This window comes from Muntiacus reevesi, chromosome 3 (assembly GCF_963930625.1).
Source record: "Muntiacus reevesi chromosome 3, mMunRee1.1, whole genome shotgun sequence".
NCBI classification, from domain to species: Eukaryota; Metazoa; Chordata; class Mammalia; order Artiodactyla; family Cervidae; genus Muntiacus; species Muntiacus reevesi.
Window position 1 is genome coordinate 31,099,555 of NC_089251.1, and position 14,696 is coordinate 31,114,250.

The following is a 14,696-nucleotide window of genomic DNA, read 5'->3' on the forward strand; positions in this document are numbered from 1 at the left end:
AGTGACTCTCAGTAAATCTCAAAGTCACCTGACCTGATCCTACAACTGAACAACAGAAGATGAGCTTCTTGGAGCTACCCAAGGGTCTCCACTAAATGTGAGCTCCAGGAACCGTCTCAGAATTTCCCATGGGGCCCCTAAAACTTGCATGTGCTGCTAAGAGAGGTAAAGAGATAAAGGGACAGGTACAAAACTTGGAAACATCAAGGGAGTGGGAGACAGTGGTGAGGCCATAGAGAAAAGGGAAGCATGGGTTTGGGATACAACAGAGAGCACTGCTCCAAGAGTCCAGTGACCTGGATTCTCTCCCTGGCTCTGTCTTTGCCTTGGGTGAGAAAGGAAAGAAAAGGTATACATGAGTGCCAGTGTGTACTTACATAGGTTTTACATAAATTTTCTAACAGGTCTGCAGGAAGCTGAGGTTCAGACAGGGGGATGACTGGCCTATGGACATACAGCTCAGTGTACCGAGGAAAAGAACACAAATTAACCTCTCACAGCCTCAGTTTCCTCTTCACTAAAATTAAAGACATGATATCATCTTTAAGGGTCAGTTCAGTTCAGTTCAGTTGCTCAGTCATGTCCAACTCTTTGTGACCCCATTGACTGCAGCATGCCAGGCCTCCCTGTCCATCACCAACTCCCAGAGTTTACTCAAACTCATGTCCATTGAGTCGGTGATGCCATCCAACCATCTTGTCCTCTGTTGTCCCCTTCTCCTCCTGCCTTCAGTCTTTCCTAGCATCAGGGTCTTTTCCAATGAGTCAGTTCTTTGCATCAGATGGCCAAAGTATTGGAGTTTCAGCTTCAACATCAGTCCTTCCAATGAATATTCAGGACTGATTTCCTTTAGGATGGACTGGTTGGATCTCCTTGCAGTCCAAGGGGCTCTCAAGAGTCTTCTCCAACACCACAGTTCAAAAGCATCAATTCTTCGGCACTCAGCTTTCTTTAGAGTTCAACTCTCACATCCATACCTGACTACTGGAACAATCATAGCTTTGACTAGACAGAACTTTGTCAGCAAAGTAATGTCTCTGCTTTTCAATATGCTGTCTATGTTGGTCATAACTTTTCTTCCAAGGAGTAAGCGTCCTTTAATTTCATGGCTGCAGTCACCATCTGCAGTGATTTTGGAGCCCAAGAAAAGAAAGTCTGTCACTGTTTCCATTGTTTCCCCATCTATTTGCCATGAAGAGATGGAACCGGATGCCATGATCTTAGTTTTCTGAATATTGAGTTTTAAGCCAACTTTTTCACTCTCCTCTTTCACTTTCATCAAGAGGCTCTTTGTTCCTCTTCGCTTTCTGCTATAAGGGTAGTGTCATCTGCGTATCTGAGGTTATTTATATTTCTCCGGGCAATCTTGATTCCAGCTTGTGCTTCATCCAGCCTGGCATTTCGCATGATGTACTCTGCCTATAAGTTAAATAAGCCGGTGACAATATACAGCCTTGACATATTCCTTTCCTGATTTGGAACCAGTCTGTTGTTTCATGTCCAGTTCTAACTGTTGGTTCTTGACCTGCATACAGATTTCTCAGGAGGCAGATCAGGTGGTCTGGTATTCCCATCTAAGAATTTTCCATAGTTTGTTGTGATCCATACAGTCAAAGGCTTTGGCATAGTCCATAACGCAGAAGTAGAGGTTTTTCTGGAACTCTCTTGCTTTTTCAATGATCCAGTGGATCTTTAAGGGTCTCTCCTCCTGAACTTCTGTTATTACTGTCAGTCGCTCCAAAGTGTCTGATTCTTTGGGACCCCATGGACAGCAGCACACCAGGCTTCCCTGTCCTTCACTATCTCCTGGAGTTTGCTCAAACTCATGTCCACTGAGTTGGTGATGCCATCCAATCATCTCATCCTCCATCATCCCCTTCTCCTCCTGCCTTCAATGTTTCCCAACATCAGGGGAACTTCTACTAGCAGAATTTTGAGGACAAACTCCTTCAACCATGCTGTAGATGTGAAATGGAGGCTGGGTAAGAAGCCTTAGGGAAGCCCTGAGCTGGGCTAGAATTTGTCTTCAGGCTATGGGCATGAGCCTTCTGCCCCTCTGTGTCTGAGTCCAGAGTGTGATCCCTGGGGCATAGGTAGAGAGTATCCTGGACACCGGAGCATGTGAATTATATGTGTGAATTCGGGAGAGGAAGAGCAAGTGACTTCCTGCAGCGATTAAGGGGTAGGACGGAGTGCATTTCCAGCATTCTTGGCCCAGGAAGGACGCGATTTTGTAGTGAGCACTTGACCAAAGAGTGGCTGGGAGGGTAATAGCTAAGGGCTTGATTAGGGAACGGGGTTTATTAAGGGGGCTAAAGGGAGGGGGTGATACTCTTCCCCCCCCCCCATTTTCTCTACCTGGCGCCCCCTGGCTTAGCCAACGCATTATAGATAAATTGGGGGGGGGGGTGCTACATCTGCAGTTTCCAGCACCCCTGCTGACACTCGGGGCCCCCGCACGTTATACGGGAGATCTTAGCTGTCGGCCTAAGCATTCCAACCGGAGCAGGGCGGGTCACTTCCCATAGGGGACGCTGCCGCTGGAAAACGCTCCATCCAGCACCTGGGGTCGACAGCCCGGGAAAGGTGTTTCTAAGGATCTGGGTTTCTAGGAGGGTGGGAATTGCAGGGGGCGGGGCGGGATGGGTGTGGGCGGGGCGGCCAGACAGTGACTGAGCCCGGGGGGAGGGACAATATTAGCATAGCCCCCGCCCCTCTCGGCGCAGCCCAGCCCAGAAACCCGAGCGGAGGCCGGCCGCGCTCAGCCCCGGCTGCTGAATGGGCGCGCGGCTCCCGGCCCCTGCCCTCGCGCGTTGGGCCCCCGCTCTAGCTTCCGAACCCGCTCCGGCTCCCGCTCCGCCCCGGCCTCCGCAGCCCGCCGCCATCCGCCAACCCGGCTGTGAATGAAAGGCCGGCGCCGCCGGGGGCTGGCTGCAGGCGACGCGGCCTCCCGGGAGGCGCTCGCCCCGCCAAGATGTACGGTAAGGAGGGCTCTCTGCCTCCGGGCTGGCAAACTTGCAGGACGGGTACCATTGTCCCCCTGCGGGGCCCCGGCGAGGCCAAGGGGTGCGGACTCGGTGCCCGGCTGGGCTCTCTCTGTCGCTCGGTGTGCGCGCGCCTGCGTTGGGAGGACAAAGATGCTCAGGACCGGAGACCCAGGGGTCCTTGTGCTCCTTCGGGCCGCTTGTTTGAGGGCTCTGGGGCGCGTGGGCGGTGGTCCGTCTGGGTGCGGCGGGGCTCGGGGGATCCGAAGCAGCTGGGTTTCGGGGAAAGCGAGTCTCCCTTGGTGCCGAGGAGACAGGGGGTGTTGGTGGAGGTGGTCGTGTGACAGCATTTGCAGAATTAACAAAAGCAGGTTGTGCTGGGGAGTTTTATGCGGGAAGCCGGTCCGGAATTGCGGGCAGACGCTCACCGGCTGCCTTGTGCCGGCTCCGAGGATGTGGGAGGCGGCGCCCGCGGTGTAGAGGGCTGGCCAGCGAGCCAGTTCTGGGAGACTGGTCTCGCCGCCCCTGGATGGACTTGGCCTCTGCTCGCCCCTGCCGCGCGTGGGACCCAAGCTCCCGAACTTCCGGGTATGCCCTCGGCGGTGCTGAAGGGGAGAGACGCTGCCGAGGGTGCCAGGCAGCTCAGGGTGGCCACCTCTGTCTGTCACCCGATCTCTCTTGCCCCCTTCCACGGCCATCCCCTCAACTGATGTGCAACAGTTAGCCAGACCCTCATGATGCCCTGCTCTGCCTTAAAAATTTCCAGGAATTCCTCTGGGTTTGGAGGCAGTGTGGGTGAAGAAAAGAGCACTCGGGGTCCAGATTGCAGCCTGGAGGAATGGAGTACAGGAGACCCAGACCAGTTTGGAAATCAACTGCATTATAGGGCCTCCAGCTGCTGTGTGTGTGCGTGTCAGAGACAGACAGAGACAGAGAAGAGAGAGAGGATACCCATGGACCAAAGTTGTCAGAACTCAGGCTCTGGTAGCTATTTAGGGCCAGCAGAAGAGCTCCAGCTCCCACCCCCGCAGCCAGGTAGGGGCTCAGGTGGCAGCCAAGGGGTGAGTGTTGGAAGAAAAGCGCATTCTGGATTTAATCCATCACCGAGTCTGCTTGGCTGCCTCACTCTGCAAACACTGAGTCACAAAGTTTGTTGGAGGCTCAGGAAGCCGAGAGCAGAGTGCAGAGAGGCTCAGCAGTCGGTGGGCCTCCTTATTTAGAGACACTCCACCTTATGATCAGCCTCCTCTCCTGCCCCTTTGGTCACACATGTGCATTTCTGAACCATGGGGAACATCAGCAGATCCCTTCAGCAAGTATCCTTTCTCTCCCAATGGGCCGATGTCAGGGAGTGGAGTGGGAGGGGATTGACTTCACAGCGTGTGCTGCTGGCCAGTGGGGATTCTGCAGAAATTGTAGCAAAGCAGTTATGTTTTATAAGCTAGAAGCTTGTGAGGTTCCCAGGAGAGAGCTATATTTTCTTACTCTCTGTCCACCCCCCCCCCCCCATTCTTTTCTGCAGAGTGAGCAGCCTAAGGCTGCAGATCACTTGACAAACGCATGTGACTGCAGGGGCACCTGCAGTGGGGAAGGAGTTAGGACGAGGCCCATCAGAGTGAGTAAGAATTAGGAGTGCTAATTCTGCTGGGTCACCTGGAGCATTCAGTCCAAGACTGTTGATGACTGATCCCAGGATACCTGAGCAGTGGGGGTCCCAAGCTACCCTTGTTGCGTGAGGAAAGTCAAGGAAGAGTTGGATGGTACAGAAAGGTGAGCTGGGAAGCTGGCGTATCTGGGTACTATTTTTGGATACATCACAGATTTTCAGGTCTCTTTTATAATATGTTCTTATTCCTTCAGACACAAACAGCAATAGTCCTCACCCCTGAATCATTCATAGAAAGATTATAATGAAGGAATCCTCTGGGCAGTTGCCTGCAGCAGAGCCTCGCCAGTGCTGGTTAGGAGATGATTACTGAGTTTTAGTGCAAAGCCTTGTCTCAGGAGTTGTGAGAGGCACCCACTCTCCAAGGGGAGGGCTTGTTGGCCTGGATTTTAGTATTTTCTTGATGCTTTTGAAAAGAAAGGGTCCATGTCATACTTTCAATCATTCTGTCCTCAGAGGCAGTCGAATGATGAAATAAGAAGTGAATAGGGAGATTGGGAAGGTGTAGAACAATAGACTTCTTATATTTGGTTCTTATTTTTCTAGTGGTTTATCCAGGGTGATACAGTTATATAGAAAGGAGCAAAATGAAAATGGGGGCTTCCAAGCCCAGTACCCCTCCCCTAATGCCCTAGGTAAGTGCTCATTAGGAAAATGCCACCAGGGATTTCATTAACTGATGGGCAGTGAGGCCCCTGTGTGGAGCCAACAGTCACCTAAGAGCTTTAGGTAAAGGTGTCCCTTGACCATGTGCCTGGTTACAGGATCCATTGTCGATGTGTGTAACCTCACTCCCGTTGCTGCCTCTCAGCTGCATGGTGATGCTGGACAGGTCTTCATCTCCCCTCTTGTCTCCTCCTCACTTTCCACTGTCCTCGACATCTCAGTCTCTCTGGGTCCTCAGTTTCCCCCATCTTCTTCCTCCCATCTATGGGAGAATAAGGGTCCCTTGTCTTTACTAGAGGACACGGTATCATCTGGGACAGAAAGAATCCTAGACCTGGCATCAGCCCATCTCAACCCACAGTCAGATCATGGCTATTTCACCTTAGACAGGTGGGTTTGTCTCTTGGAATTGCATCTCTGTATTAAATGACAAGATACCCATGTATCTCCCAGTTCTGTGCGAGCCTCAGGGCTGGCCCCTGGATGTAACAGTGCATTATAGGAGGTTCTGCACTCACAAGACAAATCACTCAAGAGCTTGTGCCCTTCAGATCCTTCTGGGCCTTTGCCCTTCTCTCTTCCTCTCTGAGGCTCCTGAAGATGTGTGTTTGCATCATCTCCCCGACCTCCCACTTTAACACGCAAGTCACCTTGACCTAGCTAGCCACTCAAGCCTTCGAACCACGTCTGCTTCCCTTCACCAGACTTAACCATGCCGCTCTGAACCCTCACTCATTCCTAAACCCCGGTCACTGTTTGGAAATGGCTCCCCAAAAGGCCACAGGTGACGCCCCATAATCTTGTTTATACCTATGAATGTAGATTGACAAGGAACCTGGGAAAATAAAAGCACTTTATACTGGGGCAGGAAGACTGGGCGAATTCTCTGCAAAAAAACGGATTCCCATTAGGTTTTTTTGTGTGTGTGTGTACATGTTAGAATTACATAATTAAAAGTTTCCCTAACCCTTTCCCCAGGAATGAAGCCACAGTGGTCTTGCCTAGAAGCCCCCCACTGACACCCCAAGGTGAGGCCAAGCTCTCTAAGAAATGCTGCCCTTGGAATCAGGGCAGCTGGATGTGAAGATGATTGGGATGGCTTTTCCGAGAACCCCTGTCTGGGTGGCCCCATCCTCCTAAAACTAAAGCTGCCCTAACGAACCTCTCCTCACCTCTAGGTGCTGCCCCATCCCCAACACATGCCTTTCTTCATGCTTTGTGATCCAGAAAGCTGACCATAGGGAAAACAGCCATGGCACATAGCTTCCTGTAAATGTGCCTTACAGAGTGCTCGTGTGTGACTTATGGATGGTGGGGAGACATGCAAGGGGGGGCTGACTCTACCTGTGACACAACGGCTCACCTTTGCGGACAGTTCCATGGAGTCCTGCTGCTTCTCATCACAGGAGACTCCCCAACATGCACACACGCACACACGCTCCACCCTTGTCCCCTGAATCCTTGAGGCGGCCCCGTGGTACAGCATATGGTTCAAGTCGGGGTTGTAAGACTGTTCCCCCCTTCCCCTCCGACCCCTGTATTCCCCTTAGGAGGGAATTCGGGATGAGTAGAGCCTATTTTCTCTCTTGCTGCTCACAGTTCAGTGACTTCAAACGGTTGCAGTTTTCTTCTTGCACATAAATAAAAACAAAAAGTTCATATCACCTTATGGAAAACCTGGAAAAGTGAGGAGGGGAAAAAAACCCACTGCAATCTTACCACTAGAACCACCCTTTTACACTATTCTATAAATCACCCCTGAGATTTTGTGCTCACCTGTCTTGCCCTTTGGTTTCTTTTTCTCTTGCCTGATCCTGGCGTGGTCGCCTGGTTGTGGTGGCGCCTCTGCCCTCAGGTAACCTTGAACTTGACTTTCTGAACCTGTCTCCTGGTTCCACAAGATAACAATGCTTGTTTCATGGCAACGATTAATCAGGGTCAGAGAGCTGCCCTCACTCTCTCTCTCCTTCCCTTTCTTCAACTTTCTCTCGTCTCTCTGTTTCTTAGTTTTAAAACAGGTGCAAAAATAAAATAAATGAAAACTTATGTCTCAAAGCTCAATAACGGTGCTTGTGATGCTGTTCCTGGTATAAAGAAAAGAAAAAAATCTACTTGAAAAGCATCTTTTGGGAATTCCCAGGTAATCCAGTGGTTTGGACTCTGCACTTCACTGCAGGACGTGAGGGTGGGGTTGGGACGGATTCGATCCCTGGTCAGGAAACTAAGATCCCGCAAGCCACGGCACACTGCCAAAAAAGAAAGAAAAGCATCTTTTCCGCACCCCCCTCTGGTAGTCATCCAAACTTTCTAGAAAACCTGGAAAGCACAATAAACTATAAGCAAGTATAACTGCTTTTACTGTTTTGATATCTTTTCTTTCATGCATTTGTTTATGTGGTTAGAATTATTCATTTCCTATAATCTGGTATTTTATTTTTTTCTACTTAACTTTACATATAAGCATTCCCCCAGCCCCAAGTTAACACAGAATCACTGGCTGCCATTTTTAATGCCCTGTAACAGTCCACTTAATGGGCATATAATTTCCTTATTGTACATTTAAGTTGTTCATAAACATTCAGTATTATAACCCTGGGAGGAGTCCCTGGTGCCCAGGGTTCTCTCTGGACTTCGGAATATGTCCCTAACCCTCCAGTGAGTTGGGGCTTCCCACGTGGCTCAGCAGTAAAGAATCTGCCTGCGATGCAAAAACTGCAGGAGATGTGAGTTAGATCCCTGTGTTGAGAAGATTCCCTGGAGGAGGGCATGGCAACCCCTTCCAGTATCCTTGCCTGGAGAATCCCATGGACAGAGGAGCTTGGCAGGCTATAGTCCGTGGGGTCACAAAGAGTCACACACGACTGAAATGACTTAGCATGCGTGCATGAACGCACACACTAATGTGTATAGACATTTTAAAGCTTTTACATATTGTCAAATTGTTTTCAATTTGTATTGATTACACCAGCAGTTATGAGAGTACCTATCTCCTTTCACTCTCAAAAAGCTTTAAAGATTGAGATTTTTTTCCTTATCTTTGTTAATTTGATAGCAAACAACATTTTAACTTGTATTCTTTATTACTAGTGAAGTTAAAACTTCCTATGTTTTCTGACTTTTTGCATTTTAGTGAATTGTCATATGAATATGACTAGTTTATTTATTGAGGATTTAACCTTTGGCTGTCATTTGCTCTATGCTTTGTATTTTGAAGGGAAAGAGACATGAACTGTCAAGTATTTGTAGAGTATCAACTTTATATGATACACACTGAGCATCAAAAAGATGCCAATTCCAGTGGGCAAACGAGTTGTAAAGACCTGCAAAAAATTTAACAATACAGAGACAGGTTCAGTAAAATTACACAGTTTTTGCAAGGTGGAATGGAGTTACTCTTCAAATAGCCAGCCAGCAACATTTTGATTTGGAAGAGACCCCTGGGAGGCAGAGCCATTAGGAGAGCTTCAGAGGACAGCGTTTGTGTGAGGTTTTGAGGGCTGTGAGGATGGGTCCCCGGGGTGGGGGAGTGGCGTGCCAGATAGACACAGCAGTGTCAGTGCACAGAGGCGGGGAAAGAGAAGACACATCCAGAGACAGTTAGCAGAGTGGGACTGGGCAGAGTTTAGGTGATGAAGTGTGTGATAAGAAGGAGATTTTGTCAGGATAAGGAGTTTTCCTTTCATCCCTATGAGCAGTAGGAGCTGGGGAAGAGTTTGAAACTGTCAAATGGCTGATTTTGCTCAACTGATGCTTTAAAGAGATGAAAACTAGGGGGCACTGTGCAGAATGTTTGTGGGCGAGGGGAGGGGGGGATGATGGGAAGATGAAGAAAAGAGAAAAAGATAGATGCTACAACTGCAAGAATGAGAAAGTTTTGGACCAGTTACAACTGTGCATATGTAATAGAAGATGTTTGCCCCTTAAAAAAAATAGTGATGGGTGTGGGTGGGTGGGAGTGGGCGCAGGTGGGGATAAGGTGAACTGAAACTTTAAAAATTCCCATGGTACATAAAATGTGGGTAATATAAGAGGATATAAAAAATAGTTTGTTTATTTTTAAATAGGTGCTAAATTACCTCAAACAGTACATTTATTATAATCTAGCTAGTACTAAAGAGGATTTGGAGCATATATTTTACACATGCACACACACGCACACACACACACACACCTGTGCTACGATAAATAAAGAGATCAACTCAAAGAAAATCTAAGAGTAAAACAGAGGGAAAAAAGCCAAAAATAAAGTCGTATCAGGGAAAAAGTACCTACCACCTAGCCCTGTTGCAAATTCAGTTTTGAGCTTCCTGTAGCTCACAGGAGAAAAGTCATTTGCAAAACTCATGGCATCTATAAAATTTTTTTTTTAATGCAGTTGCCTAGGACAAATACAGCTTTTTGAGATGCTACGATAAATTCCTCCTGGAGTTCCTCCTTAAGAAGGAGATATTTCAAAAGTATTGACCTAAATTCTATTTTTCTTTTGAAAATATAGTTCCCCTCATTGGCTGTATCCCAGTTTGTAGAGTATGAAAGAAAAGAAAGAAAGAGAAAGTCGCTCAGTCATGTCCGACTCTTTGCAACTCCATAGACTATACAGTTCATGGAGTTTTCCAGGCCAGAATTCTGGAGTGGGTAGCCTTTCCCTTTTCCAGGGGATCTTCCCAACCCAAGGACTGAACTCAGGTCTTCCACATTGCAGGCAGATTCTTTACTTGCTGAGCCACAAGGGAAGCCCCTTGTAGAGTATGAAGACTGGTCCAAATTGGAGTTTGTGGGTTCTGATTCCTCCCTCAGAAATTGCTGGAGACTCTGCTCATGGCTTCCTTCCTAGTTTGGATGAGCCAGGACTTGCCGAGGCTCTCGCCCACCTTCGAAGCTGTGGATGTTATTTTCTCCCTTCATGGATGAATGTCACTCTGCATGTCTTTTGAGAATTTGCTCCCTGGAGAAGCCATTCTTGCCTCTACAATCCATGGAAGCTGTCTTTCCCTCTCATTCGCTTGCCTTACAGTAAGTCCCCTACATACGAACCTTCAAGTTGCATACTTTCAAAGATGCAAACGTGTATCTGGTTCCAGCAAGGAACCTGCACCTGTGCCATCATGGCATGAGTGAAATTGCAGCTTTCCCTCCATCTCCTTTTGCTGAAGCTCCTTCCGCTCTACCATCTCCCACCTTGTCTCCCTCCTCCAGTCAGTAGCTCTTCTTGCCTGTTCACTTGAAGCCAGCTCCTGGATGCTAGCTGTTGTACTGTACTACTGTACTTTTCAAGGTCCTGTACTCTAAGATTTAAAATGTTTATTTTTTGTGTTTGTTTTTTATGTATGTATTATTTATGTGAGAATTATTAGAACCCTATTACAGTACAGTACTACATAGCCAATTGTGTTAGTTGGGTGCCTAGGCTAACTTTGTTGGACTTAGGAACTTGTTCTTCGAACCAAACTACTTGTATGTAGGGGATTTATTATATTTTAATTCACTGCACAGCCATTGACCACAATCTAGTGTTCCTCTTGTCTGTGTTTCCCACAGTTCACTTCTCTTGTTCCCTACTGCATCTTTAGGGCACAGAGCACTGCCTGGTGAAAAGCAGATGCTCAAAAACCTTTTTGATCCTTCTTGAATGAATGAACCCTGAGCTAGAGGTCTTTTCTAACATTTATCTCCATATAACTTCATTTCCATTCATTGGGCACCACTATGTGCCAAGCAGTAGTCTAAGCACTTTTTAAGTATTTACTGATTTTTTTTGTTGTTCAGTGGATAAGTCATTTCTGACTCTTTGTGACCCTGTGGACTGCAGCACGCCAGGCTCCTCTGTCCTCCAGTATCTCCCGGAGTTTGCTCAAATACATGTCCATTGAGTTGGTGATGTTATCTAACCCCCTCATCCTCCGCTGCCCCCTTCTCCTTTTCCTTCAGTCTTTCCCAGAATCAGGGTCTTTTCCAATGAGTCGGCTCTTCTCACCAGGTGGCCAAAGTATTGGAGTTTCAGCTTCAGCATAAGTCCTTCCAGGGTTGATTTCCAGATATTCAGGGTTGATTTCCTTTAGGATTGACTGGTTTGATCTCCTTGCAGTCCGAAGGACTTTCAGGAGTCTTCTCTAGCATCAGAATTCAAAAGCACTTATTGATTTAATCCTCCCCAAATTCTGGGGATTGGGAATTATTATTCTCATTTTAGAAATGAGAAAATTGAGATGCTGAGAGTTTTAGTGACCCACCTGTGGCTGGCTGCACACTTATGTGATTGCACTGGGATTTGAACCTTGGCATTCCAACTCCAGACTGTGGGCTCACCCCTACCCCCACTCCTACCTACACTGCTGTCCCTAGAATATTCCAAATGTTTCAGAGAATATGGGTCTTTCCTTTGCAGAGCTCCATGTACCGCAGAGAGTGGCACATGTTAATCTGGGGAGAGAAGAGCGTGCACACAACAGGCATGAACTCCTGAGGGGACATGCCTTCTGGTTGGTTACAGGCCGGTCAGCAGAGAAGCTCGGAGCTGTCACTTCTGGTTGGAGCCTCTGCTTCTTGGCAGCCTGCCCACCTCCTTTATGACTGTTTACTTTGTCAGAGAGAGAAAGGGCCCCAGGAAGAGTCTGTGGACCTAGATGAGGAAAGGGTAAGAGAGGAGTCAGGAGAGTAGGTTGAGTGGAAGACAGAAGGCAAGTGCTAGGGATGTCATGAAAAACGGGAGCATGGGCTGCCTCTCATGTATACCTATGGTTTATTCATGTTGAGGTTTGACAGAAAACAACAAAATTCTGTAAAGCAATTATCTTTCAATTAAAAATAAAATAAAATTAATGATCCGGAAAACAAAGAGAGAGAGATGGGCAGAAGGGTGGGGCTGTCAACCAGCACTGAGTCCCACATACGCCTGCTTTGCATTGCTCTTAACAACATGGACCCTAGTCAGGGCTTGGAGAACCGAGGAAGACTCTAGAGATCGCGACGTTTGTTCACGGGAGGAGCGTCTGCTTTTCTGATAGTTTGTCCATGAATTTAAAACTCCTTCCCTACTTCTTCAGGTCCACCCAGTCTAGAAGCAGCGATTGCTGCCTCTGAGAAGCGGGGTTGGGACTTCGCTGTGTGTGTGAGAGGGATGGTGGTCCAAGTCCCCAGTGGCCACCTGCAAGCCTTAGGTCCCTAGTTCCTCTCTCTGAGCGTATTTCCTCCCCGATAACAATGGGGATAATTAATTTGCTTTGTATGTGCATGCTGCATGCTTAGTCACTTAAGTCATGTCCAACCGTTTGCAGCCCTATTGACTATAGCCCACCAGGTGCCTCTGTCCATGGGATTCTCCAGGCAAGAATTCTGGAGTAGGTTGCCATGCCCTCCTCCAGGGGATCTTCCTGACCCAGGAATGGAACCCTCATCTCTTACGTCTCCTGCATTGACAGGCAGGTTCTTTACCACTAGCAACACCTGAGAGAGGGGTCAAATGAGAAAATGTCCCCATACATGTATTTACTTTACAAAACATGGTACCTATGAAGGGGAATATTATCACCATGTGAGTAATTCTTGTGGGTGCTTCTGGGGCATGGCCATGCCCTCTCCAGAAACAGTGATAATCCCTGCTTATGAGGATGCATTATGTCATACTTTGACTGTATTTGTTAAAATCCTTAGACAGAAGTTTTGGGTAATAAGAATACAAACCTGAGAGCTGCTGCAGAAATGGCAAGCTGAACTCCTGACTCTGGGAAGTCTGCCTGCCAGATGGGAGCCCTGAGAGGGGACATAACGCCCATTCTGTTGAGCACTTGCTTGTCTCCTAGAAGACCATCCACAGATTGGTGGGCCATGACTGTGTCCCTCTCGTCTCTGTACCAGAAAGATGAGAAAATCTCTTAGACCACAAAGAGGACAGGAATGACATCTTCATCTAAGTCCTTAGAATATGCTAAATCCATATCCGTTACTAAACTGTAGCGATGTTTAGTCATTTTGTGCAGTGTCTGCACTCAGAACAACCATTATGGTGGTGGATGTCGTTACACTGGTGGCTGAGCTGGGAACACAGAGATTCGGAAGACCGATCATCTGGCCAAGGTCACGCAGCTGGGTGAAGTTCATTCTCTCCACTGTCTCCTGAGCAAGTGTTCACAGAACTGCATGTGAGATTAAAACACTGCTTTTGTACCTGATGGTGTTGACGAGTGTCTTATGCCAAACAGCACATTTCCCCACAAGAGAATTCCAAACAGAATATTTTAGTAGCTTGTACATAGTTTAGTTGTGGCTTTACATCTAGGAATATGGTTGCCTGGTGAGGACTTGGAAGCTCAGTGCCCTAATGCACATCCTGAAGTCTGCCTATAAATCTGACAATTAGGATTTCTGGGCTCAAATGCCAACTTTTTCCTTACCCTATAGAATGACTCAGGTAAATTCAAGCACCTGGGAACCAGGAGATTTGTAGCTTGGTAGGGCTCCAAGCTTCATCATAACTATTTGGAAAGACTTCTCTCCATGTCCCAACTTTGTTTTTAGGTGAATGGTGTGTGAAATAGCATTTATAAATCAGAACCTCTAAGGTACAAGCACATTTATAAAGACCTTGGGTGAAGATCTCTAGAAAGGCCCTGCTTGTAATAAAGTGATCCATTCCTAGCATCACTCCTAGCCTGTCACTACTTGTGCGGGAGGTGCTCCTGGAGCTGAATCATACAGGATGGATGCTGAAAAAATTCAGAGCTCTGCAGCCTCCGCCAAGCCCTCTGTGTGTCCCCAACTGTATCTTATACTTTGCTGTTATTTTTATCATGTGTTTGTCACACTAAATGTCATTTATTTCTTTACACAGTAGATCTGTGAACCTCTTGAGGACACAACCTCTATCTTAATCTTCTTTGTTTTTCCTGGCACCTAGGGGAAATCTCTGGTATGTAGTAAGAGCTCAGATATTTGCATTGAACTGTAAAATAGTTATATGTGTCATTCATCCAACTATGCATACACACATGACAATCCAGGTTTCCAAGATACCAGTGATGGTGGGCTGAGGAATCTCTCCAAGGTCAGAGACAATAATTTTTTATCATCTTACTATGCCTTCCTGCATAGATCATAGAATAAAATATTCTTTATAGAATAAAGAATATGCCAGAATATAACCACTTGGCTTTTCCTCCAGATTTTAATGGTGTTAGTCATGAGAAATAGCCACTTGGCCTACCGATGAGATGGTTAAGGCAGTTAGAGAGTCATTCCTACACATTTCTTTCTTGGTTTATGGATCTCAGAATAAATGGTACAATCATTTTCTTCAAAAAGCAAGGTTACTTAGTGGCCTAATTATGGGCAAATCCTTATTTTGATTTCCATTCATATCATCTGTGCATTATTCCTTCACAAAA

The 14,696-nt window shown here is 47.2% G+C and overlaps 1 protein-coding gene across 2 annotated transcripts in view; it reads left to right on the plus strand.

Moving 5' to 3' along the window:
- The first annotated feature begins 2,788 nt into the window (after window positions 1–2,788).
- The window catches only part of EFR3B (EFR3 homolog B), a 96,590-nt gene continuing 84,682 nt past the window's right edge, over window positions 2,789–14,696 (plus strand). For both annotated transcript variants that reach the window (XM_065928683.1, XM_065928684.1), the window contains exon 1: window positions 2,789–2,981. In XM_065928683.1, the coding sequence (XP_065784755.1) occupies window positions 2,975–2,981 (7 nt within the window). In that variant the 5' untranslated portion in view covers window positions 2,789–2,974. The remainder of the gene's footprint in view (window positions 2,982–14,696) is intronic.